Here is a 24,183-nt window from a genome sequence, read left to right as displayed (position 1 = left end):
TTGGAATTAATGGCTTCTCTAGAAAAGTGGGGTTTTTTTCAGTTAGGTGAAAATGTTTTTTTTTTTTCTTTTTTTTTTTTTTTAATAAGTTGGGCCAGAGTTTGTTTTTTATTTTTCTTTTTAAGGAAATATTTGCCTTATGGTTATATTGGAAAATTCAATGAAGGTAACAAATTATTAGTGAATATTTCATTTAAAAGAATCCTTCCTGCCAGTTAAAAACAGGGAAAACATGAAGTAGAAATTAAGTTCTTCCTTTTAGCAGAAACCCAGGGATGAGAAGGTTAGAAATCTAAATTTTTCTCCTTCTGCATCTCTCTTCCTCCTACATGGACACAGGCAGAGAAAAGGTTAAGCTTTCCAGGCACTTTGAGAAATCTGTGCATGGCACATGGGATTTGCTATTGTATCTCCCCTTGTGATTCTTCCGGGAAAAACAAACTTTCTCAAAATAAAATGCAGTTCAAAAGACCCTGGAGACACCCTGACCTAAAGCCAAAAGACAGAGATGGAATAGCAGGAAATTGGCCTTGCTCAAAACTGTCCTGCATCATGGCTTGGGTCACATCATCAATAGCATGAGAATGGTTTTCTAAAAATAATTTTGTTGTGTTTTCATTTGCTTTACTTCCTGTGGGAGATGGGCATTAGAGGCAACATGTGGATTTGAGTTTTCACTCTTTATTTTTCTATTTCTGCTTTTCTTCTACTGTTTCACAGAAGTGGGAATAAGCCTGTTGAGTAACCTTTTATCAGCTGAGTAAAAGACTTGGGTTGGTAACATCAGCAGAGGCTCCAGTGTTTGTTGGGTTGTTAGATATTAATTAGAGCTCTTGGCCTATTTTCTAATGAACTGCCTCCACAGAACTGGGCTTTGTCTGGAACTATCCTTTGGGTTTTTTTGGTTGTTTTGTTTTTTTTTTAATATGAACATATCAATTATAGTTAGAAAGAATATAACTTGGCTAATTCTCAGCAATGAGGTTTGAGAACAAAATAGAGTAGTGGAGGCTAAAGAAAAATACAAAATAAACCCCCATTTTATGGCCTTCCCTTCCCATCTTCCCTCTCACCTGCCTCCCTCCCTATTCTCATACAGGATTGCAGAAGTCTCAAATATGATGTAACATGTTTTTGCACATTCTTCTGACATTTTTGGCTCCCACAAACCACTTCTTTCCTTCTCCTCCGTGTCTGAAAGTGGCAATCATCTTCACTTCTTAGCACCAAAGAGGTGCTTATGAAACTCTTCCTCCACTCAGCATCTCAGTGCTAATTTAGCAATATTGACAGTAGGCAACAGAGATTCCCAGAGTCCCCTGAAAACAGAGCATTTGGAAGTGGAGGGGAAAAAAAAGGAGAATTACTGCCAATTTATTGTTTGGTATTTTGGATTATGGAGAATCAGTCCTGTGAGCAGCATGAGAATAAAATAAGCTAGAAAATTTCAATGTCCTCTGTTGTAAAGAGGCCAAAATAATCACCTGAGGTCTCCAAACAAAAATGTTAGGACTAGATTGGCTTCTATCAGCTGAAAGTTGAGAGTAGCTATTAATTGCACTGAGGCTGTCTGCACTGAAGTTACTGAGGACTTCTGTGCTGATGTAGAACAGAATGGATCTTTATTAAGAGAATCTTAGCAACTGTTACATTCTTCATTCTCTTAACTCTGAAGGTTGAATATTTGTCCTTGCCAGGGAGATCATTGTGTCCATCAGAAGTGATCTCTTGCATCTTTTTGGGCCCGAAGCTTGCAGGTCTTGGTGGGTTGGCAACACAGACTTCAGAGACAAGAGACAATAAAAAAAAAAGTGAGGTTCCTGGGTTTGTTTGCTGTAGAGTCTACAACTTTGCAATGAAGCAGGAAAACCTTAAGACAGCCAGGGATTTCTCATGCCCTGTGCAGCTTTAGGTACACTGGATCCTTAGGAATACTTAGTGCCTTGTAGAGGCTCAGGGAACATTTTGGGTTCTCAGTATCTCTCCAAACTGAATCGAGGTATTTCAGGCTGGGCAGCCACACAAAAACATACTTCAATATTGTTCTTCCCTTTGCTTTTGAATGGGCTAAATGAAATTTCACATAAAGTTTCCAATGTTTTCTCACAATACTTTAGTTAATTGCATGTGTATTTTTAATTTAAAAAGGCAGGAGTTTCTTTCTGTAGTTGGGCTTTGCTACCTGATGCAAACTCATTCATGGCCATTTATTTTAACTTGACACTTATGATGGAGAGTGATCTTGTGATTCTACTCTCATGGTTTAAGTGATTCCAATGCAAAATAACCACAGGACTGGATGTGCAGCAGAAAGGGATTGTGATAATGTGATGTTAGGGAAATATAAATTATGTACTTGTAACTCTAGGTTAGAAAATTAGATATGAGACTGCTGGAGGTAGACACATTTACAGACCTCTGGGACATTTTTTCTTTAGCTTTGCTTTGTGGTGTTACATCCTTGCACGGAAAAGGCTTTCTAAAATCAAGTAAATACATTGCAAAATAAATGCCAGTCTTTCGTACTGAATGTAACAGATGAATTTTGCTATTTTGCTATATTTTTTTAAGTGATAAAATTCCTAAATCATGCATGCCATGCTAGAACCAAATTTCATCCAATTTAGTAAGATCATGTGAGGGCAGAGAACTCTGTTAGTAGATTTTACTATGATATTGAAACCACATAATTCAGCTCTGGTCCTACAGCCTGTTTTATATGGTTAACTCCATCTGGATGTGGCATCTATCTGAATGAAGAGCACCTTCCCAGGATTGGGTGTAATTCACTGGATTGCAAATTTATATAATATATGTTCTTCATGTTGTCATCTCTAACAGTTATTGTTGGAATATTTGATTCATATCATACTCTGCAACACTCTGGTTGCATTAATGAAGTCATTAATATCCAGGGTTTTTTTGATACCAACAGTACAGGAAGTTTTTTAGAAGACTTTATTAAGTACCTTCACTTTCTGTCTTTCTGTCTCTTGTGAATAGCACACTGACACCTCTTAGGTACCTATCTCCTTGTCAGCAGTAACATTAAACACATTCAGGGAGCAGACATTTCTCTAAACAGTGGTGTGATAGTTATTTAACAAAGCAATGCTATTTGACTCTGTTGAAAGTATACACTTCACCTATGCACATTCTTTAGGTTTGGGGTTTGGGGTTTTTTGTTGTTCTTTCTTTCTGTGTCATATAACACAGCTGGTTGGAAAACTTCTGTTTTTCTCCTGTGGAAAGTTTCCATTAAGAAATAATTTCCAGTTTCTTATTTAAAAGCCATACTTTCCCTAGAAAACATCAGCAAAAACTCTGGTGAACCCTTCTGTTCATATGTGCTGGGAGAGTTGAAGTGATAGGTGTTGTAGATTGAGATAGGAACCTTTTTAGGTTTTTTTTAAAACACTGCTGAAGCTGTAACACTCCCTCCCCTCTCTTATTTCCTTCTATTTTCCCTGAGTCAAGTAATTTGTTCTGTCCCCAAAGATGCTTGTCTTTTTCTAGAGGGTTTATAAAAAAATATTTGCCTTTGAAAGCAAAGGATTTGTACATCTTTTATTACACAGAACATAGCATAATATTTTTGCTGTGAGGTTTTTATATGCAAATTTATCCAATTTAAAGACAGTAGAGAGGAGTTAGTTATGGCTTTCCTTTGCTTTGTTTTGTGTATGAAGTGCAACATGATTTTGGAAGTGTTTATAAGCAAACTGCAGAGCAGAGTTGTGGAACTGTAACAGTTTGCTGTCTACAACAAGGATGCTGATGAGATATGATGCCTCTTACTGAAGTAAAAAGAGATGTTAAGTATTTCAGTTATTGAATTCTTTAAAAATGGAGGTGGCACAAGTTCTCAGGCAGACTGGTGAAGCTCCTGTGTTCACACAAGCATATGAGAGACTCCTTCCTCACTGGCAGCAGATGGGAGAGGTTTTCCTTGTAGTAGCCCAGCCTACTAACTCCAGATGAAAATGTTTTGGGCCTCTCGTAGTTTGCAAGGAGCAAAAGGTTTTATAAGGAAATATCTTTGAGTGCCGTGCTCTCACGCTGCTGGTGAGCACATGGCAGCAGGTGGCTCTGGGCAGGGTGGGAAAACACCTGGTGCATCACCTTCCCTTTCATTTCTTTCCCAGACGCTCCAATTTGAGAGGGGCTGCCGAGGAATCGAAGCCAGAGGCTCTAAAGCGACTGGAAGATCAGCGCCGTCGTCGAGGTGAGAATGATAGTGAGGAGCTAGAGAAGCTGAAGGAGAAGCAGCAGGAGGCAGCAGCAGAGCTGGATGAACTGAAGAAAAGGAGGGAGGAGCGCCGGAAAATCCTGGAGGAAGAGGAGCAGAAGAAGAAGCAGGAGGAAGCTGAAAGAAAAGTCAGAGAAGAGGTAAATGTAAAGTATGAAGTGTTAGATGTGGGTTTTGTTGCCTGATTACTACCATACTTCCACTGTCTTTGCATTAGTTGATAACTCTCTGTGGCATTGCCTGCAGAGACACTTTTAGGCAAAAGAAGTCGGTGGGGCTGAAGGTCGATGGGTCTGTATTTAAGAAAAGGGCAGAATGAGGCCACAGGATATTGGCTTATAGGTGAGGAAGGAAAGTGTAACAAGGAAGGCAAGACTGCACCCAAACATACAGGTATTTCTCATTCTTAGATCTGCGTTTGCTGAATGGGGAATTGATGCTGTGGCTTTGCTTTAAATTGTAGCCTTTATCTGAGTCCTCTGGATTGTGGGCATTGCTTAGTTTCTTAGTTCCTGTCAGGAGATGGTCTGTTGCAAGACACCTTGATTTCAAATGCAATTAAAATCACCCCATTTTCCAACCTTCAGGTTTAATTGCAAGTATGCTGTATTTGATATCAGGTCACCACATCATAGAGGTGCTCTAGGGAAGACCTGAGGTAAAACATGCAGCCATGCAAGGTAGAAAAAAATTTTACTATTCCTGCCTCAGGAAAAGCAGGGCTCTAGTATATGTATTCATGAGTCGGGATTTCATTTGCAATAGTTGCAAATTTCTTATCTTCTTGGGGATGCAAATTATTGGGGGAAGTGTTATAGCCACAGAGTTCAGGGTATCTATTTGACAATATGTAAACTGAATTACAAAGCACATGTCAAAATTCATCTGTTGCAGATAAACTGGAATGCTAATTTTATACATAGTTACAATGGGCTAGATCTCATTAGGGAGATATTCCTGTCTATTTAAATATCGAGTACTCAACACATCTGTTTTCTTGTACTTCTCTACCAAGGGACTCTACAAATAGGATTTCCAAATCTCTGGTGCATCATTTAGGAATCCTAGTTGTTTGGAAAACAAATGGTAAATGAATAATAATGATAGTTTCTGACAGCTGAGTGCCAATTCCTTTAACATATTAAGCTCTTTACAACAGAATTCAACAGATGCCAAGACCCCCCCTTAACCAGTAACCATAATGATGGTGTTTGAAGGTTCTGGTTTGACTTGTAGCTAGTGAAGTAAAACTCATCTCTTTAAAGTAGTCTATCTGGACTTCAGCAAAGCCTTGGACACCATCTCCCAAAGGATTCTCCTGAAAAAACTGGCAGCCCACGGCTTGGACAGGGGCACTCTGTGCTGGGTTAGGAACTGGCTGGAGCACCAGGCCCACAGAGTGGTGGGGAACGGGGCTGCATCCAGTTGGGATCTGGTCACTAGTGGTGTCCCCAGGGTGGGGACTAGAGGTGTCCCTCAGTGTTGGGCCCAGTTCTGTTCAATATCTTTATTGATGATTTAGATGAGGGGATTGAGTCCACCATCAGCAAATTTGCAGATGACACCAAGCTGGGGGGAAAGTGTTGATCTGCTGGAAGGCAGGAGGGCTCTGCAGAGAGACCTGGACAGGCTGGATAGATGGGGCTGAATCCAACTGCATGGGGCTCAATAAGGCAAATTGCCAGATCCTGCACTTTGGACACAACAACCCCCTGCAGCGCTACAGGCTGGGAACAGAGTGGCTGGAGAGCAGCCAGGCAGAAAGGGACCTGGGAGTTTGGAATGACAGGAAGCTGAACAGGAGCCAGCAGTGTGCCCAGGTGGCCAAGAAGGCCAATGGCATCCTGGCCTGTATCAGGAACAGCCTGGCCAGCAGGACCAGGGAAGTGAATCTGCCGTTGTACTTGGCCCTGGTGAGGCCACAGCTTGAGTGCTGTGTCCAGTTCTGGGCCCCTCAGTCCAGGAAGGACATTGAGGTGCTGGAGTGTGTCCAAAGGACAACAAGACTGGTGAAGGGACTGGAGCACAAGTCCTATGAGGAGAGGCTGAGGGAGCTGGGGGTGTTCAGCCTGGAGAAGAGGAGGCTCAGGGGAGACCTCCTCACTCTCTACAACTCCCTGACAGGAGGTTGTAGCCAGGTGGGGGTCAGTCTCCTCTCCCAGGCAACCAGCAGTAGGACAAGAAGGCACAGTCTTAAGGTGTGCCAAGGGAGGTTTAGTTTAGATATTAGGAAGAAGTTCTTTACAGGGAAAGTAATTGGACATTGGAATGGGCTGCCCAGGGATGTGGTGGAGTCAGTGTCCCTGGAGGTGTTTAGAAGAGACTGGATGTGGCACTTAGTGCCATGGTCTAGTAGATGAGGTGGTGTTGAGTCAGAGGTCTTTTCCAATGTGGTTAATTCTGTGATTCTGAGAAGGGAAAACTGTAATCATTAAGTCTTCATTTTTTTGGGCACCTACAGATTTTTCCTTGTGAAGCATTAACCCCGGTGCAATAAATGTCAGAGTAGATGGACAGAAGAACAGTACCAATATGATACATGAAAATACAGAGAAACAGAATTGGAGTCTAAATGTGCTTTTTTTCTCTCTTTAAGTGGCACTATATGACAACACATTTGGTGACTTTGCTGGGAGGAGATGCTAAAACAGCACAGACTAGCTGTCTTCCTGGCACCCTCAATACTGAGATGAATTAGCACTAATGCATTTATAGATTTTGGACAAGTCACTGAACTTTTTTGACTGGCATGAAAGTCTGCTCTTAGAAAATTTGGTTTGCAGGACTCAACAGCCCTGTAACGGTGATGTAGTTTCTGAAAGAAAAAGTAACCATTCATATTTTTTAAGGAGGAAAAGAAGAGGATGAAGGAAGAAATTGAAAGAAGAAGGGCTGAAGCTGCTGAGAAACGTCAAAAGATGCCAGAAGATGGCGTATCTGAAGACAAGAAGCCATTTAAATGTTTCAGTCCTAAAGGTTCATCTCTCAAGGTAACCTCCTCACTAACATCTATATGTACATAAAAAATAAGGAGATTTGTAGTCCAAACCAACAACCAAACCTCAGAGCAGTGTAGAAATAATTGTAATCAGACCTAGATAGATTTGACAGAGTTTAGCTTGAAACATCTAGCTGAAAGACTTCATTCATTGGGATGATTGAAAATTAGAGATCTTTTCTAAAAATAGAATCTAGACTGGGAGTTATCTGTTCTTGTTGATGAAAAATATCCAAAAAGGTTCTTCACCTTCAAGAGAAAATTATTTGGGAAACTTAGAGCTGTATTATTGTGTTGCTTTTCAATGTTAATTTATTATAGGAGTGCCTTGTGAACTGGAGTAAAATTATAGAATTGTTTAAGTTGGAAAAGACCTCTAAGATCATTCAGTCACAAATCTCCTCTCACTACTTCCACATCCACAGTTATTTTCTTCCTTGCCAGATTACTTTGTCTTTAAACATATTCAGCCTAACCATCATTAATTGAAACTGATCCATATGGGAGTTCTAGTTTATGTCTAATCCCCCCAAAGGTAACATCTAGAAGTACTGGGCTGGATTTAATTTTCTTACATAAGAAGAAAAAAACCCACCCTTCTGTTGCTGAAGAATTTCTGAATGATGTTTTGTGGCCTATATTATATTGGAAGTGTGATGAATCAATTAAATGGCCTTTCAGCATCGAAAAGGAATCCTGGCTCCATTGAAATTATTGGGAGTTTTGCTTTAGTATTCAGTCCAGTTGCTTTCTCAACTCAAGCTCAAACTGCAGATCTATTGATTGTTTTCAGCTCTCTCTCCCTTTTCTCATTTTGTATTATTAGTCATTTAAGAATCCTGTTAGATAAACCTGGTGTTGCCATTTTGTTTGCTAAAGATGATGCCAGTAACAGACACTATAAACACACAGCTTCTTTCCTTTTCTTCTTTCATTTATTGAGATACCTTTTATGATGTACCTTTGGAGCTTTCATTCACAGAAGGCTCAGAATAGAGGAAGTTGTACTTGAAAACACAAAATAGAAACATACAGATTTTGGGGAAAAAACACTGAATTTAGCAGGAGGTTAAGGGCTTTCAGATAACTTTTGAACTGATGCTACACTATTCTACTAAGTGTATTTTTAAAGAGAAGCTGAAATTTTCCAAATGTCTTTAAGCATTCAAGGAACAATTTTTTTTGTTATGATAATTGCTGCTGGATTTTACAGCTTGTTAGGCAGAATTTGTTACAAAACCTGATATATGCAACTCTACACATTTTTTTTTCTCTTTCTCTGCTTCTCTCTCTGAGAAATCAGTGATACCTTATATGTAATTTCAGACCAGTGTCTGTGGGTGGCCAGTGTAGATACGTAATGCTGTAGAAGTTCACACCCTAAACTGTTTCTTGGCCTTCTGTGGTTAATAGCTGAGAAGAGAATAATCTCAGTTTAATAGCCTGTTGTGAAATTTGATGTCAAAATCCAGTTATTAGAGGACAGTACGTTTTGTTACCTTGAGTTTGGACAGACTTCTCAGGCTGGTCTAACCTGGTTGGTACACAGCTTTCTCATGCACTGCCCAAGTTATCTTTTGACTTGTAAAGCATCTGGCATATGTTTTCTCCCTTGATGAATGTATCATCTTGTTAGACATGTCATAAGTCATGTGAGAACCCCAAGTGCATAATTGTGGCTGGGTGGTTGGAATTAATGAGAAAAGGGAGGCTCAGTATAAAAATACCGCATGATACATGTGCACATTCCGACTTCTCCTGGATAACAATCTGGCAAAGCACATTTTTTTCCTTCCCTGTCCCTTGTAATGTTATGATAAATTTTTGGGAAGAAAAAGAAGTTCTGGGAGTGGCTTATATGAGGAAAGTAGGGCATGCTGATTACCAAGTGAACTGTAAGAACAAAGGAAAGAAGGGAGATAATCTGAGAAGCAGGGTGGCATGTTGCCATCTTATGGATGCTGCATGTATCCATCAGGCAAGGCATGGACTAGCATGGCATGCAGGCTCAGAATTGAGAGGCAAGGTGGGCAATGTACTACATGGATCATGGATGCACACATAAAAATGTGTGTATACAAACATGGACATAATATACATACATGCTTACATTTAGAAAGACCTTCTGTGATTATCTAGTCTGGCCTCTAATAAATCACAGCCTACACAGTGTTGACAACTCCTGTTGTTTAAACTGTTAAATACAGTATTTCCCTTAAGCCTGAGGCACTGCTTCAGCACAACACAGCATGGAGTCCTCTCAGTGATAGCATGAGGGCTGGTCCTTTCTGGGGAGAGAATGAAGAGAAAGCATGCAAAGTAAATGCAGACCAAGTTCATCACTAGCTCAGGGACAGAAGCAGCTTGGATTTCTCAGGGCTGTGTGGAGTCCCTGTGGGCAGCAATAGCACCAAATGTCTGCTCAACCTTCACCCTTTATCTTGGTATTTTTTTAAATAAGGACGAAGACTAGAACAACCTCTGCTGCTCTTCCATCTGGTTCTAGCTCACACTTTCCTCAGTTTAGTTCATGCAAAGGGTGCTGCACTCGAGGAATGAGATTTCCTGAATAAACTTTGTTCATTTTGCTTTTTAGACAAGTTCATTCCTCACGTTTTCTTTGGGAAGGAGGGTTACTGACTTCTTGCATAACTATTCTGTAGGTTAATCAGGAGAGAACAGGATATTTCAAAACTAAGTCTCCTCTTGGGGGTGAACTCCACCTCTACAGAAATGCAAAAGCAGTTAGGCATTGAGGGGAGGAAGCAATGACAGGAGGCTGGGAAACACAGGCTGATGTGGGAGCCAGCACTGTCTGCAAGGCAATGCCGACAGCTAAACCAGAAGATAGACTTTTCAGAGACTTTTTTTCTTTTGTCTTGTCATATCTTGTTATTGCTCTCAATAACTGACAGCTGGAGCAGTGACTATAAAGAATTAGGCTTCACAAAATCAGTTCTTCCTAGATGAGCTACTCTTGGAGCAGAGGGAAAATAGAGTGGTAGGAACAGTATTTGTGACATTTGTTTTTCCCCAATCTTTGGTGCTGATGGCAGCACTCTAGTCTTGTAGGTAAACTGGAATAAATTGGTACACTCTGAACAGAGGCTGCTGACAGCAGGAAAAAGCTCAACTGTGCTTTATGAAGCAAAAGAGCATGTGAGCCACTCAGGGAGGATAAGGAGAAGCCACTCTACTCCCAAGGACTACCACACCAAATGGATTTCCTCTACATTCTTCCACATCTTGGATGTTAGGCAAAATTATAATACAGGGTTTTCTGTTTTCTGTGTGCATTTTTTATTCCCCTTCCTCCTTGAGCCAATTTTTAGAAGAGTTTTTCTATATATTTATTTACAAGTTTCTACTGCATAATATCCAAATAGACAGTTTAAAATTCCTAGGACTCATTTGATATGTTTGTATGAAACAGGTTTTACTGGGAATATCTAATGTTTTTTTGTTTCCCAAGTCTCATATTGTTAGGTGGGAGAGATGCAATCTGTGTTCTTTCTCTCTTGTCATAATTTAACTAAGGGCTGGCAGGCTGACTTTCTTCAGAGCTTGTGTGTTCTGAAAGTATTCCATGGTGAGAAAACATAGTCCAAATTATTTAAGAAGAGCCTTTTAAAATGAATATAGCGAAAAGATTATTCTTAGTTTCTGGTCTCAGATTGAGAAAATATCTTGCATTTTATGCTAACCACTTTGCTTTGCCTGTTTCTCTTACAGATCTATTTCGTAATACTGTTTACTGTATGTGGCAAACATTTTAAATACTTTGCATGGAGTTTGGGTGATGTGCAGTGGATAAATGACCTTTAGATGTTGCTGTGCAGTCTAAATGTATTTGACCTGTATGTTGAATACATGTGTGTATACTGGCTTGTTTGCTTTAGGTGTATTCAATGTCTGCTTCTGCTTCATGTATGCTGTGTTTTGAGGAAGATGCTTTAGAACAAATTCTCATATACTTGTGCAGAAAATTTTTATCCCTCCACACAAGGCACCTGCTTCCTCAGCCAGAGTATCTTGCTGAGCCCTGAGGGTTGCTTCCTAACTCTGCTTTCCTGTTTACTTTCTGTTTTGCTTCCTCACTCTCCTCTTCTAACAATCCCTGACTTACTCCTGATACCACGCCAAGTGCTCTGAGAACCACTGTTTCCAGTGGGTAAAGAATGACCCCACTTTTGTGTCTTTTTACTACAGTCCCAAGAATACATATCCCTCCTCCCTCCCATCTATGCCCCTCTTTCACTAGTGCCTGCTGAAGCCTGGTTTTCCTGCTGTGCAGAAGCATTTCTCCTGCCTGCACATGAAAGACTATGAAGATTCTGTAAATCAATTGTTAGGTGGTTACCTTGAGTCCTAGTTCTTTGAGGTAGTGCATATTATTTGTCCTTGCTGCCCACCAGGGTTTCACTGATGCAGTTGTGGACAGACCAGGGAGAAAGTACGGGCTCTTGCTGGTACAACTCATCGTTTTGAGTTATGACCCAGAAATCAGCACTGGGGGAAACTTCCACTGTATCGTTCTAGAAGAGAGGAGACGTGTTTTGAGTTATCATCCTTGGTCTGTTTAGTCACTTTTAATCCAATCATTTGCTTCCTCGTTTTGTGGCAGCGCCTCTGGGTGGAACTAAGCCGTAACCCGTTCCGGCAGGCAAAACACCCGCCTGGTCTTCTGCTGCCACCTTGTGACATCAGTTCACTGAAACACTTGGGATCTATCCTAGCAAAGCCCATCTTTCCACTCAGGACTGCTTTTAAGTCCCATATTAGCAACTAAAACGGTTAACATAAATCACCATGTAAATTACATATATATTTAGAGATTCAGAGGTGCCTTTGAGCTGGACGGATGCTAGCTGGAGTTCCTCCAGTGAGCTTGTTTGGCAAATTCTGCAGTGAAGTGAACTACCTGAGTTTTTGCTTCTGTGGGCTTAAGAAATAAAACACTCATGCCCTTTGAAGGGATTGCTGTGGGATTTATTGCTCTGGTACAGCCTGGATGCTAAATGCACTGAGGAGAACCATTTAAAGAGGTGGCTGTCATTGCCTTATTTCAGAGGCATGAATGCCACAGCAGTCACTGTTAAAGTAAATTGAAAATAGAGAACCCTTACTGAGACTGGGGAATCTCCAGGAATCTAGCCACGCTGATTATTAGTCATTTTAATCCCTTGGAGCTGATTACATATTTTTTATTTTAAGTGAAAGTGTAGAGCCTTGGATGAGAAGTGAAGCAATGTAATATAGAAGAGACTTGAGGAAGTCTGATGAAAATATTTCTTGACCCAGAAGACAAATAGACACACACACCCATCCACCTATCATGAAATATTTTAAAACTTTATTCCCTCTTTGTTTTCAAAGTATTGAGAGATTTGACGGAAGTCATATGAGACCTTCATGATTTCGCTTCCCTGGAAACATCACAATATTTTCCTGTGCACAGAGTAGAACATAAGGACGAAATGTAAGATATCAGTTTGTGTAATAACAGCTGGAGGATATTGACTCAGCAGTGACCCTGCCTGAACACAAGCAGAGTTTGGTCTGATTGGTTTCTTGGAGTTCAAATTAAATTGTTAGTGTCCTCCAAAAACATACTTGAGAGAGGGGATGTGGCTGACATCCAAACTTGGCTTAGTCTGATGTCTCAATTCAGTAAAACTTTATTAAATTTGCTGTATTTCTCAAGAGGTACGTAGCTTTGATGTAGATTTGGTGTACATCAACCCCTTCCATAAGATAAACCTCTTCCCTTTTCTACTTTCTATGTTGGTCATTTATTCTCTTGTTACAAATGAGGCACTGAAGAAATGTGTCGGGTGCAAACATTCATGTAGAAAATACATCCACCTTTATGAATCTGTATCATAATAGGCTGCTATCTATAAAACATTTGTGTGTGTCTGTGATGATTTCTGTTGGAATGTATCTCTTTCAGACTTTTTGACATTTAAAATGACATTCTAGCCTGGCCTTTTGCACAGGCTTCTTCTTTATTAACCTTAAACTTAAAGCTCTTCTCTCTTTCTAGATAGAGGAGAGAACAGAATTTTTGAACAAATCTGCTCAGAAGAGGTAAAGCAATGAAACAGTAAGTTCAGTTCAAATAGCAGAGTTTAGTTGGAGGGCATAATAATGTCTTTCTCTCCTTTTTTTTTTTTTCTACTTCCTACAGTGGTATGAAGCCCACCCAGACGACAGCAGTTGTCTCAAAGATTGACAGTAGACTTGAGCAATACACGAGTGCAATTGAGGTAAGTTAACTCCAGGTCACAATGGATGTAGTTAGTAATGGCTTTGAGGGCTTTAATCAGCCTATGTTTTACTGTTTAAGGATTGCAGGGATTTTTTGGTCACAAAAGCTTCTTTACAGAATCACAGAATATTCTGAGTTGGAAGGGACCCACGAGGATCATCAAGTCCAGTTCTTAAGTGAATTACCCATACAAGGATCAAACCCATGACCTTGGCATTATTAGCACCAGGCTCTAACCCACTGTGACTTCAAGAACAAAATGCTTCAGGCATTTTGATATATAGCTAACATTTAGATATATAGCTAAACAAAACCTCTTCCCTTTCATGCTTCTACTTACTCTGTTTTGTAAGCTTGGAGCAGCTGTTGAAGGACTCAGAATCTTGAGTGACAATTGCATCCTCTTCTTGCCTGATGAGAGAATTATGAGCACAGAGCTGATAGTCATCCTGAGCAAAGCTGACTTAGCAGCTTATTTAGAAGAACAGGGAACTGGGTCTGTGTTGCTCACTGCCACTTCAGAGTGACATTCCTTGGCAAAGACATACACCGGGGTGAACAAGGGAGTTAAGAAGTGACAAAGGAAAAACAGAATCACATTAAAATGCAGAATTTGACCCCAGGTGATTTTGACAACTAGTGGTTAATAATGTACCTAGGAACCAGAATGGAGGGCTTTTTCTTTTCGTAGTTCAAGGAAGAATAGGAATTTGATTTTTTTGTTGTTGTTGTTCTGAGGTTTCTTAGCTGTTTTCATAATTCAGTGAGTACAGACAATGTGAAAGCTACTAGTTAATATAGCAGGCTGACTGGGTTGTTAAGTGTCATGGGAATGGAATAGTATACAAAAGGATATGATATTGATAGCTGTGACAAAGGTATAGCACATCTTCCTTCCCTGCTGGATATTTTTTTCCTCCTCTCATCCGCATATAGAGTCTAAACATGATTTTCCACTAAGGTTTTAATTGGCTGGGCTTTATTATCATTTAATGTAAAGGAAACTTGAGTCATTCAAGATCAATTAATAGGCTTTTTTTCCTGTGACTGCTGCCTGTTTAACCTTTCTGCTAGAAAGCCTATCAGCTGGAGACTTTTATACTCTGTGTCAGTTCCCAATGAAAAAAAGCACACAGATGAAAGGGTGAAGGCTTGGGCTTGCCTCCAGCACTTAGGTCAAGTTGAAGGTAGCTCAAACTCCTCCATCAGGGATGAATGCCAGCATGGCACCCAGTAGTCCCCATATCATCAAAACAGGGGCATAGAACTTCTGTCATCCTGCTTCACTCTGTGCCTTTTCTGAATTATATTAGGTCCTCCAGTATTTTCAGTAGGGCTCTGCTCCATTTTGATGTTGAAAAGCACAACCCTACAGCCAGAGGAAGGCAAGGTGTACAGTTCCCATCTGACTTGAAATATTTCCTTTGCTGAGTTTTTAATGTTTCCAAAATCTGCCAAATCTGACTTGCTTTGTAATTAGAGGCAAAGCCTCAGCTCGTACAGGTTCTTATTCTCATCAAACCTATTATATATAAAATGTACAAGAACAATTTTGAAAAGAAGAAAGAGGAAGAATTTGGTCCAGTGTTTTTAGTGAACAGGCAAAAACACATTTCCAAAAAAAAAAAAAAAAAACAACAAACCCAAACCAAAAAATCCCCACCCCAGTTCTCCACTCTTTAAAAGAACACCCTATTCCAAATATACTGAAATTGCTGAAATTTACCCCTAAAATCCTGTGTTGTGAGGTTAAGTTGTCTGGGACAGATGGAGCAGACTCTGACACTGAATGACAGAGCAGCCTTTTTTCCCTGTCTCTGAATAAGGATTTCCTTAGCTGTATCCCTAAAAGAGCCAGGCTTACAGGATTTAGGTGCTAAGGTTTGAAAGAGGACAAATAAAAGCCTTGGAGCAGTTCTGTGCAGAGCTCTGGTTTGCCACGAATTTTAGAAATGAATGAAAAAATCTCAGGGATTGCAATTCTCTCAGTTAGTTGTGCCAAGAGTGCAACTGTGAATCAAAAAGGGAAGAGAGTCTCAGTGGCACTTTTGGAGCTGAGTGCTCCTTCTCATCTTTGCATGATCAGTGCTAGAACCACTCACAGCTGCTGTATTCTCCAGCACTGCCCCAAAGTCAAACTACCCTGAATCTCCAGCTCTTAATGCCAAACACCAACTGGCCTCAATTCTTCTCCAGGGCACAAAGGCTTCAAGACCAGCTAAGCCAGCAGCTTCTGACCTTCATGTTCCAGCTGAGGGTGTCCGTAATATCAAGAGCATGTGGGAGAAAGGGAATTTTTCATCACCCTCTGGGACAGGAACACCAAATAAGGTTTGTGTTTCATTTAACGTCATGATTATGCTCTGGGCCTGACCTTGCCATTCATGTTGCTGTGAGTAAGCCTGTCTGCTCCTCTTGACATCACTGGGGAAGAATATCCCAAAGGATCCTGAGGACCTCAGAAATCCACCAAATTTGTGGCTGCAATATTGAGCATCATGTAAGAATTTAGTAACCTACTGAGCTGAGTTATGAGACATTCCAGAGCCACATCAGATATCTTAGGCAGATATATGTGGGTAGTTCAAGCAGAGTACAAACAAATTCTTTGTGTTTGGAAAAGTTCTTTCGGGGGTCAGAGAAGGATTAAATAGGCAAGATAGTGATGATGTTTTATAGATAATGCATAGAAGTATTTGTGAGACCTTTATCTTTTCTATGTAAAATCTTAAGGCAAGATTTTGTTTCTATGAATTGATGTGAGCTGATGAGCATGCCTCATAGCCAAAAAACTGAGCCATGGATTGAAGGGGATTATTACAGATAATAATTAAATTTTAGTAATTTGTTCTAACCTTTTAAAGATTGATTTTAATGTTTTAAATTTTAGGCCACTTACCTCCTCTATTGTGTGCTTTTCTGGAAAAATATTAGTGTAGCAAAACAAAAAATGTGGACTTAGAATGGTGTCTCTTATTCTGTTAAGCTAAAGATTCTTTTTCCTTGGAGTTCAGGTTCATCACAGAAAGAGCATGTTTATGTCTAGCATTTATTCCTGGGTCAGCAGGAGTGGAAATGATTTTCTCGGTCCATGTTTATCATTACTGAAAACTAGAGGGCAGCAGTCCTGCTGTAGTTCATAGGGACAATACCTTCAGAGAACACAGGATGATTCCAGTCACAGGCTCAGTGAGGAGCTCTGTGTTAAACTCAGGCTTGGCTTTGCTTTTCAATCTACACCAGGAAAACAGAGCAAAAGCCATTCTTAAAGTTTTCTGATTAGATTTTCTTATTTTTCAGGAAACTGCTGGACTGAAGGTGGGTGTCTCCAGTCGAATAAACGAGTGGTTAACCAAGACCCCAGAGAGCAACAAATCACCTGCTCCAAAACCTTCTGTAAGTAAACTTGCAGCAACTACTTCTTCAGTAGGTGGGTTCTCTCCATGGGCAGAGGTGGTGGCAGTGCTTCCTCGACCAGCTGGTGGTCTTCGGAGGAGCCTTGCTTAATGTCCTCTTGGAAGCCCCCAGAGGCCCCCTGGCTGCTGACTCAGAAAAGGGGGAGATGAAAGAGGGCAGTTCTCAACTTAAAAGCTCATGGATGCTCTGAAAAGGCAAGTGCTCAGAAAAGCACTTCTGCCATTCTCTGGGAGAGAAAGACATTAATTTACCACCTATGAAAGGCTTACCACTAATTTAGAACTTACAAGCCATAGACCCTAGATGAAACCTGCAAAGATTTTCCAAGTATATTTGAAAACAAAGTGAAATAATATGTTCTTTATGAACCTAAATATAATTTCTAATGAATGCCCTTTAGCATGCCTATTGCTTCAGCAAGAATAAGAGCAGAAAATGCTTTCCAGGTAGTAAGGTGGGAGTGTGGGAAGCAGCAGTGAGGATGTGGGAAGGACAAGAAATAGATAACTGTGGGATGGGGAAGGGTAAGCATGAGGAATTGGAGCTGTAAATATCCATATTGGAGAATGGCAGGGTATCAGTCGTGGTGTTAATTGCTAAACTTTAGGATTCTATTAAAGAACTTGCTTCTTTTCATATTCTTGTGTAGTGTTTTTCTGTCAATCCACTTGCCCTTTATAAAAGGAGCAGCCTGAAAAACCTTTCTCAATTCATGCTCTTATTTGTCCCAAAGAGGAGCTTGAAATTTGAAGGGTTGTCTCTATTGTCAGTATTTACTGGTAGCTGCATGGAGAACGTGTCCTTATGGACACCAATATAAAATCAAAAAAAGTAATTCTGCTGACTGTATTTAATCAAAACTGCTAAAATCAGTGCAGAATCTGCCTCCAGTTTTTCTCTCTTTCTTCTAAGTTGCATCTTTTAGAAAACGTAAAACTAACCTCTTGTTTTTCCTTCAGCCAGATGTTTCTATCTGTCTTAATTTCCCTCTTTCTCAATAGATTGTTCTTTCTTCTTTCAATATCTCTACCTGAAGGAGCCCACCCTCTTCCTATTCTTCTTTGGGGGTCTGTTTACTAAGTTGGTCAGGTAAACCTATTTATTATTGATTATGAAGAATGATGTACATCTACAATGTGTGATTTTTTTCTTTTTTCTTTTTTTTTTTTTTTTTTGGCCAGGAAACCTAGAATTTCTTAGTTAGCAAATAACTTCTTGCCCCCATCCCATTCCACCAAAATAAAGAAAGAAATGTTCAAAGTTGTTGTGACCATCAAGATTCTTGCGGGTTTTGGAACAATATTGAATTCAAAGTAGAGGGAGCAAAAATCTCAATTAGTTTTATGGTGAACCTAAATCACATATCCCAAATGATTTCAGGATTATGGAAATGGTATTGTGATCATCTCCACTGCAAGTGGTTTTGTGATAAGGTCAATTAGAATTTTGTTGTTTTCTTCCTTCCTATTACTGCTGAAGCAGCTTTTTGAAGTACATAATTGGCTTCAAGTCTTAAAGAGCTGCAACCCTCCACGGCTGCAGATTATGATCCGTTCCAGAACACCTCTGCTGGGTGCAAATATCCCTTGCAGAAATCACATTTCCATTCATCACTGAGTCTAGAAGTTTTAGAGTTAGGAATTCTCATATTCAGAAAACTACCTACCCATGGATGGCAAGAACAAGAGTCTGGAAAATGTACAGGACTTGAATACTTTCTGAAAAGGAGAGTACCTATGTCCAAAATTGTTTGAGTCTCTTGTTTGCTGTCCACAGAGAAGATATCAATCCATCTGTCCTTAAGCAGGTGCATTGGCATTAGCCTAGTATATATCATTTCGATTTTTAGCCCTCCTTTTCTCCAAGAAGATGCTTAACATTTTTATGGAGTTTTCTTTAAAGTCTCCATAACATTTTCAGAGAATACTATTATTCTTTAATGACTTTCCCTTATCTTTTTGGTGTTGTTCAGTTTTTTGTTTGTTTTTGGTTTTTGTGGTTTGGGGTTTTTGAAGTGATAGTGATTGGTACATCCTAAGATTACAAATGATGCAATAGAAATTCAAATGAATATGAAGGACTAGAGTGATAAATCTTGAAACTTATATTTAAGAATGCAGAGTAGAATCTGCTTTTCTGTTGCATTAAAAGTCCTACCCTATTTTTTCACAGATTTTTTTTAATGAAATGTTTTTATTTTGATCTAAAATAACTGAAACAAGCTGCTTTTGAATTCCTCCCTAAGAAAAATACTATCCCTGAAAAAAAAGTGGGTTTTTTTTTCCTACAAAAATTGGAATTGTCTTTTGTGCAGTAACCCTTAACTTACTATGTTCAAGCAAGGGAGTGCAGTGATGACCAGTCTGTGCCATACAAAATAGATTTAGAGGGATTGTTTCTTCTCTTACAGCATGTATATGTGTAGAGTGCTCTATATGTATATGTGTGTATGTGATGTATCATTCTGAATTGCTTTATGATTGGTAGACAATGCAATACTTACCACTGGTGGATGTCCCTGAACTCTCCTTGGGAGGAAGTTGCACTCTAATGTTTTCTTTAAAAAATTAAAAGAAATATAAACTAATGTTTGCCGTTCTTTGACATTTGACAGGATTTGAAACCAGGAGACGTGTCCGGCAAACGCAACCTCTGGGAGAAGCAGTCGGTTGAGAAGCCACCTTCTTCTTCTTCTAAGGTAACACTTCTGTGCACTGTTAAGAGCATAATATCTCTGTTGAAGGCTTTCTAGGGGGAAGGTGTCACTAAGTTTCACACAGTCAGTCAGTTGGAATGAGGCCTCTGCATGTCCTCTGTTACTAACCTGCCTCTTTATCTATAGAAGAAAATACCACGAGGTGCAGAAAGCAGTGTGGAACTTTTAAACACCTGTTTGGCAGAGCTGTGTTATGTGTGGAATCTGTCTTTTGCACTGAGTTCAGTTTTTCTCCTGTTATAAATAACAATGTTCTCCTCTCTTGAATTTTAATCCTGGGTTATTACTTTTTCAAACAGGTATCAGCTATGGGAAAAAAATCAGAGGCCAATGGTAAGTAATACCATAATGCACACATTGCACCCATTTTTATATTGAAATACATGTTATTACATATATAATATAATATTATTATATTATATGTATAATATTATACATACTATTCACATATTTAACAATATTGTACACATACACTTTAATAACATTATACATATGATAATATAAAATGTATATTGTAACACATATTACAACAGAGAAATGGTGCCACATTTTCTCACAGGTGTACCAGTGTTAAAATTCTACAGCTATTAATGCTGATGCCATTAAAGTCCTATTTGCCTTTGCCTTTCAAAAGCTCCATTGCAACATTATCAAAACATGAATGCTTGAGAAATAAACCTAGGTCATCTTTCCAGGAGGACTGAGTACTAGCAGTGCACCAGCCATGTGTCCAAAGGCTTGATCAAGAGAGATTTATAGCATGTTTGATGTAGCTGGGGAGTATCATTAAAAGGTGTGTGGGCTGAGGAATGGGATGGCCATTTGACAAATTACAGCAAATGCAAAGCATCTGGGAAAGGCTCTTCTGAAGGCTGCAGTGGGAATGGATGTGCCTTTTCTAAGCAGAGAGGGGGAGCTCAAAAAACAAAGCTGTTGCAGCAACATCATTTGAGTAGAAAAGGAAGATTTCAGTACTCTCAAATCAGCCTGAGTACTGAAATTCAGTCCTCAGCCCCACGTGTGATTTTAAGCACAGCCACCGGGTAATGGTGAAGCCTGAGGAAAATTCAATAGCCTTGGTTTTTAGAAATTGTTCTTCTGGCTGATCGTGAGTCTCATATTCTCCTGCATCCCCAGACTGGAATGAAGTTCAACCACCTTCAGCAGCAGGAATGCTTTGGCTGGAGCTGCACGTTGGTGTCTTCTGAAGGCAAAAATAGTCTTAATACTGTAATTTTGAAACCACTAGCAAAATCCCCCTCTTAGGTTTTTAATTTCTATTTTAACCTAAAACACTCCAAATCAAACCAACTAAACCATGTATGTGCCTGAGGACCCGTGGGGAAGAACAGAAATTCACTGACCAGTTCAATAGCTTTAAAGATGCCTTGCAACATCCCTCGACTCTTCTCTAAGAACGAAAAGGTTGAATACAGAAAACCTTTTGGTTTTCTCCTCTTTAATATGTGCACACATTTCTCCTCACATTTGTATGTGAAGCCAGAGGTGTGGTATGCCTGTGAACTTTTCTTGTTGGTTTAGAGTCGTGCAAAGCAGAATTCTTTTCCTCCTCTTCTTCTTTTTTAAACCAAACTGTTAGGAGAGGGGTTTTCAGGCTCACTCAGTGTTAGTGCAGCTCTGCTTCTCTGGAAGGTGTTCCCAGCCCACCCACACGTGGCTGGGGAGAGCAATGGGTTCAGGGGCACCCCTGCATTTCTGTGGGGGTGTTCCTGAGCACTCCCTGCTTCCTCAGGCTGCTGGAGGCAAGGAAGGTGAAATCCTGCTTGCCTCTTGGAGACCACCTCTGAGCAATCCCAGGAGATGAGCACAGCAGCACCCAGCTTCTTACATGTTGTTAATCTAGAGCTGTGCCTTTTCTGTTTTAGAGATGTATTTGGGTTGTTTCAAGGCATCTTTAATCTTTCTTTTTCTCAGCAGGTTTGAGACAATTGGAGAAAGAACCATAGAAGGCCACTGAAGATGCTGGACCAATCAGTCTGAGTGAAAGAAAAAAGGAAAAAGTGCTAAATTGTTCTTTTTATATTTATGTTTATTTACTAAGATGTCTTTTTGCATTATCCCACTTAAAACCATGTATATTAGCACTGTATTTAACAATCAGTCTAGAGATTCATCCTAATTGTACTGCCTTTGCACAAGAGCCTTTATTCCTAAAGAAACCCATGCTGTGAAATATATAGACTCTCCTACTGATAGTCATAACCATGGATCTGAACAGTGATTTCAACTGCCAGAAGAGGTCAACCCAAAATGCACATGAAGTAAAGTTGCTTAAGAAAGGGTGTGCAGTAAACCTGTAAAAACAATGGTTCCTTTTGTAATACAGAAGTCTTTCTTTCTGCACTTTAGGCTAAGGCATGGAAGAAATATCTTTAGTTGACAATGTAATATTTTCTGTAAGCTGCCCATGTCATGAGAAATACTGCATCAATAATGTGTTTTATTTTTTTTGTTTTATACTTTTTTTAAGTATCAATTTTTCCATTCTAGTTTAAGTTAATACCTAAATTTGGATGATTATGATAGCTGACAGCGGTACTGATATTTCTTTTTGTTGTTAGTGACTAGGAACTGAATGCAATTTAGAATATATACACACGTAGCTTTACAAAGTTTAGCCTAAAGGCACTACTAATGGTAGAATGCTTTTAAGATGTGCTAGAGTGTTATATTTAGTCATAAACATACATAATTAGCCAATATCACAGCTTAAAAAAATAAAGACAAAATTACACACTTTTCTATAGGAAGATTTCATAATTGCTATTAGAGGTATGGTGAGATAAGTATTAAAAAATTTTAAATGTCAGTTGCCCAGTAACGGGTAATTAAAAAGAAAGTATAGTTTTTAAAAGAGGAAAAGGAAAGGGTATAGAGGGTCAAAAGTAGGTCACTTGTATAAAACGTTGTAGTTTAATTTATATAAAACTACCATAATTAAAAAGAAAAAAAAATCTAAACAGAGTTGGAGTTTGTTTCAAATCACTGTACACTACATCTTGCCATCCATCAGTGCTGTCTACCAAGTCCACCAAAAATGAAGTAAACCTCTATCATTATAGCGCTTCTTTTTACCTCTCTCTTTTGAATATCCTCTTGACGGATGTTTTCATTTGTATATAGTTCACACATGGCTATAGGACGTCAGCTGGGTTTGAATTTACATGCCATACAGTTTAGCATTTACATCCTACAGTGTATGGGTAGCATAAACTGAGCAGCTCAAGTAGCCCCTGAGCACGTTGTTAACAGCTTTGTTGTGCATTGGAACCCCCAGGATCTCCCTTTTCACCACTTCCATCTCTTACAGCCTCTGACTTCTTCCTAAAGAAGTATACTGTTGTATTTCAAGCCAAAGATGAGCTGCCCTGCTTGGCTGAAACATCTTGTTTACATATAGAGATGCACCTAATTATTTGTAGGGGGTGAAACTGGGCCTGACATTGTCTGGGAGTTATCGTGTTTTGTTTTGGGGATTTGTAAATGCTCCTCTGAACCTTTCAAATACATCTGATAGCTGCAATAAAAAGGATTTGTTCATACAATGTATTCTGCAACTGCATCCACAATAAATGGAATATTTCCATCAGCACCCCCCTGTTTGTTAATGGGTAGGAATGGACCGGCTGCAACTGGGATAGGAATTGGTGCTGAGTCTGTGTAAGATAAGCTGGTGCAAAGAACCCTGAAGGATGTCCCTCCTGATGTACAATCCTTCAGGAGACAGACAAATCACAAAATCGGCAGCTTTAACACACATATTCTTTGGGGGAGGGGGGGAAGAGGAGGAAATAATCTTAATTGTCATTCCTATCAGTACAGGACGGGAGCTGTGCATCATCTGGGAGGCAGTGTGCTCAGCTAAGTATGTTCTGACCCAGTGGTACAGCCGTCTGCTTCCCTGCTTTGAAAGAAATATTCCCCGTGAGAGCCGTCATATTTCTTCTGTCTGCCTTGGTGGGATGTGCTTGGACACGTGGGTGATCACAGGGACTCAGGCTGGGGAGCTGCAGGATCCGTCATCTTCCTATGTGCCTTCATTTTTGCTCCAAGAGCAGTACAGCAGGTACCTGCTCTAACCAGCTCAGGGTCATCCAAAAGAGGCCCCCCCGGCTGCTCCCAGCTCCAGAGGAAGCAATGGGAAGGCTGCAGCAAGCACAGCTTCCTGAGCTACCGGGGGAGAAAGAATTGGATGCTGCCTAATTTAACCTGACAAGAACCTGTATGCCTGAAAGTGTGCCTGTTCTCCTGCCTCACTCTGCCCGATTATGTTGCTACAAGTTACCCAGCTTTGCTGAAGTGACACTTTCTCTTGCCGATGGTGGTTTCTCTCGCTCCTGATTCCTGCCTTTTCTGACAGCGTGGAAGCGCGCTCTGTGCAATCGGGTTTATTTTTAGGAAACGCTGTCAAATGGCGTGGCCGTGTTTTGTTCCCACCAGAAGGCACCACCTCCTGGCAGAATTCAGCAAAGACAAGTCCTGGGGGCTGACTCAGCAATGCTGTTAATATA

At 40.0% G+C, this 24,183-nt stretch overlaps 1 protein-coding gene across 11 annotated transcripts in view; it reads left to right on the top strand.

Annotated features, from left to right (window-relative positions):
• The window catches only part of CALD1 (caldesmon 1), a 197,098-nt gene extending 173,834 nt beyond the window's left edge, over positions 1-23,264 (top strand). For 9 of the 11 annotated variants that reach the window (XM_051784451.1, XM_051784443.1, XM_051784448.1 and 6 more), the window contains 9 exons: positions 4,146-4,389; positions 7,099-7,239; positions 13,294-13,337; positions 13,438-13,516; positions 15,715-15,849; positions 16,819-16,914; positions 19,550-19,633; positions 19,951-19,984; positions 21,587-23,264. In XM_051784451.1, coding sequence (XP_051640411.1) covers positions 4,146-4,389; positions 7,099-7,239; positions 13,294-13,337; positions 13,438-13,516; positions 15,715-15,849; positions 16,819-16,914; positions 19,550-19,633; positions 19,951-19,984; positions 21,587-21,618 — 889 coding nt within the window. In that variant the 3' untranslated portion in view covers positions 21,619-23,264. Of the gene's footprint in view, positions 1-4,145; positions 4,390-7,098; positions 7,240-13,293; positions 13,338-13,437; positions 13,517-15,714; positions 15,850-16,818; positions 16,915-17,936; positions 18,025-19,549; positions 19,640-19,950; positions 19,985-21,586 lie in introns of those variants that run through there. The other 2 variants (XM_051784449.1, XR_007904050.1) reach the window with 2 other exon arrangements.
• Positions 23,265-24,183: the final 919 nt, after the last annotated feature.

Source organism: Manacus candei, unplaced genomic scaffold (assembly GCF_025592945.1).
Source record: "Manacus candei isolate 608988 ecotype Guabito, Panama unplaced genomic scaffold, ASM2559294v1 h1tg000018l, whole genome shotgun sequence".
Lineage (NCBI taxonomy): Eukaryota > Metazoa > Chordata > Aves > Passeriformes > Pipridae > Manacus > Manacus candei.
Note: the sequence above shows the minus strand (reverse complement) of the source record. Positions and strands in the feature narration are given on the sequence as shown.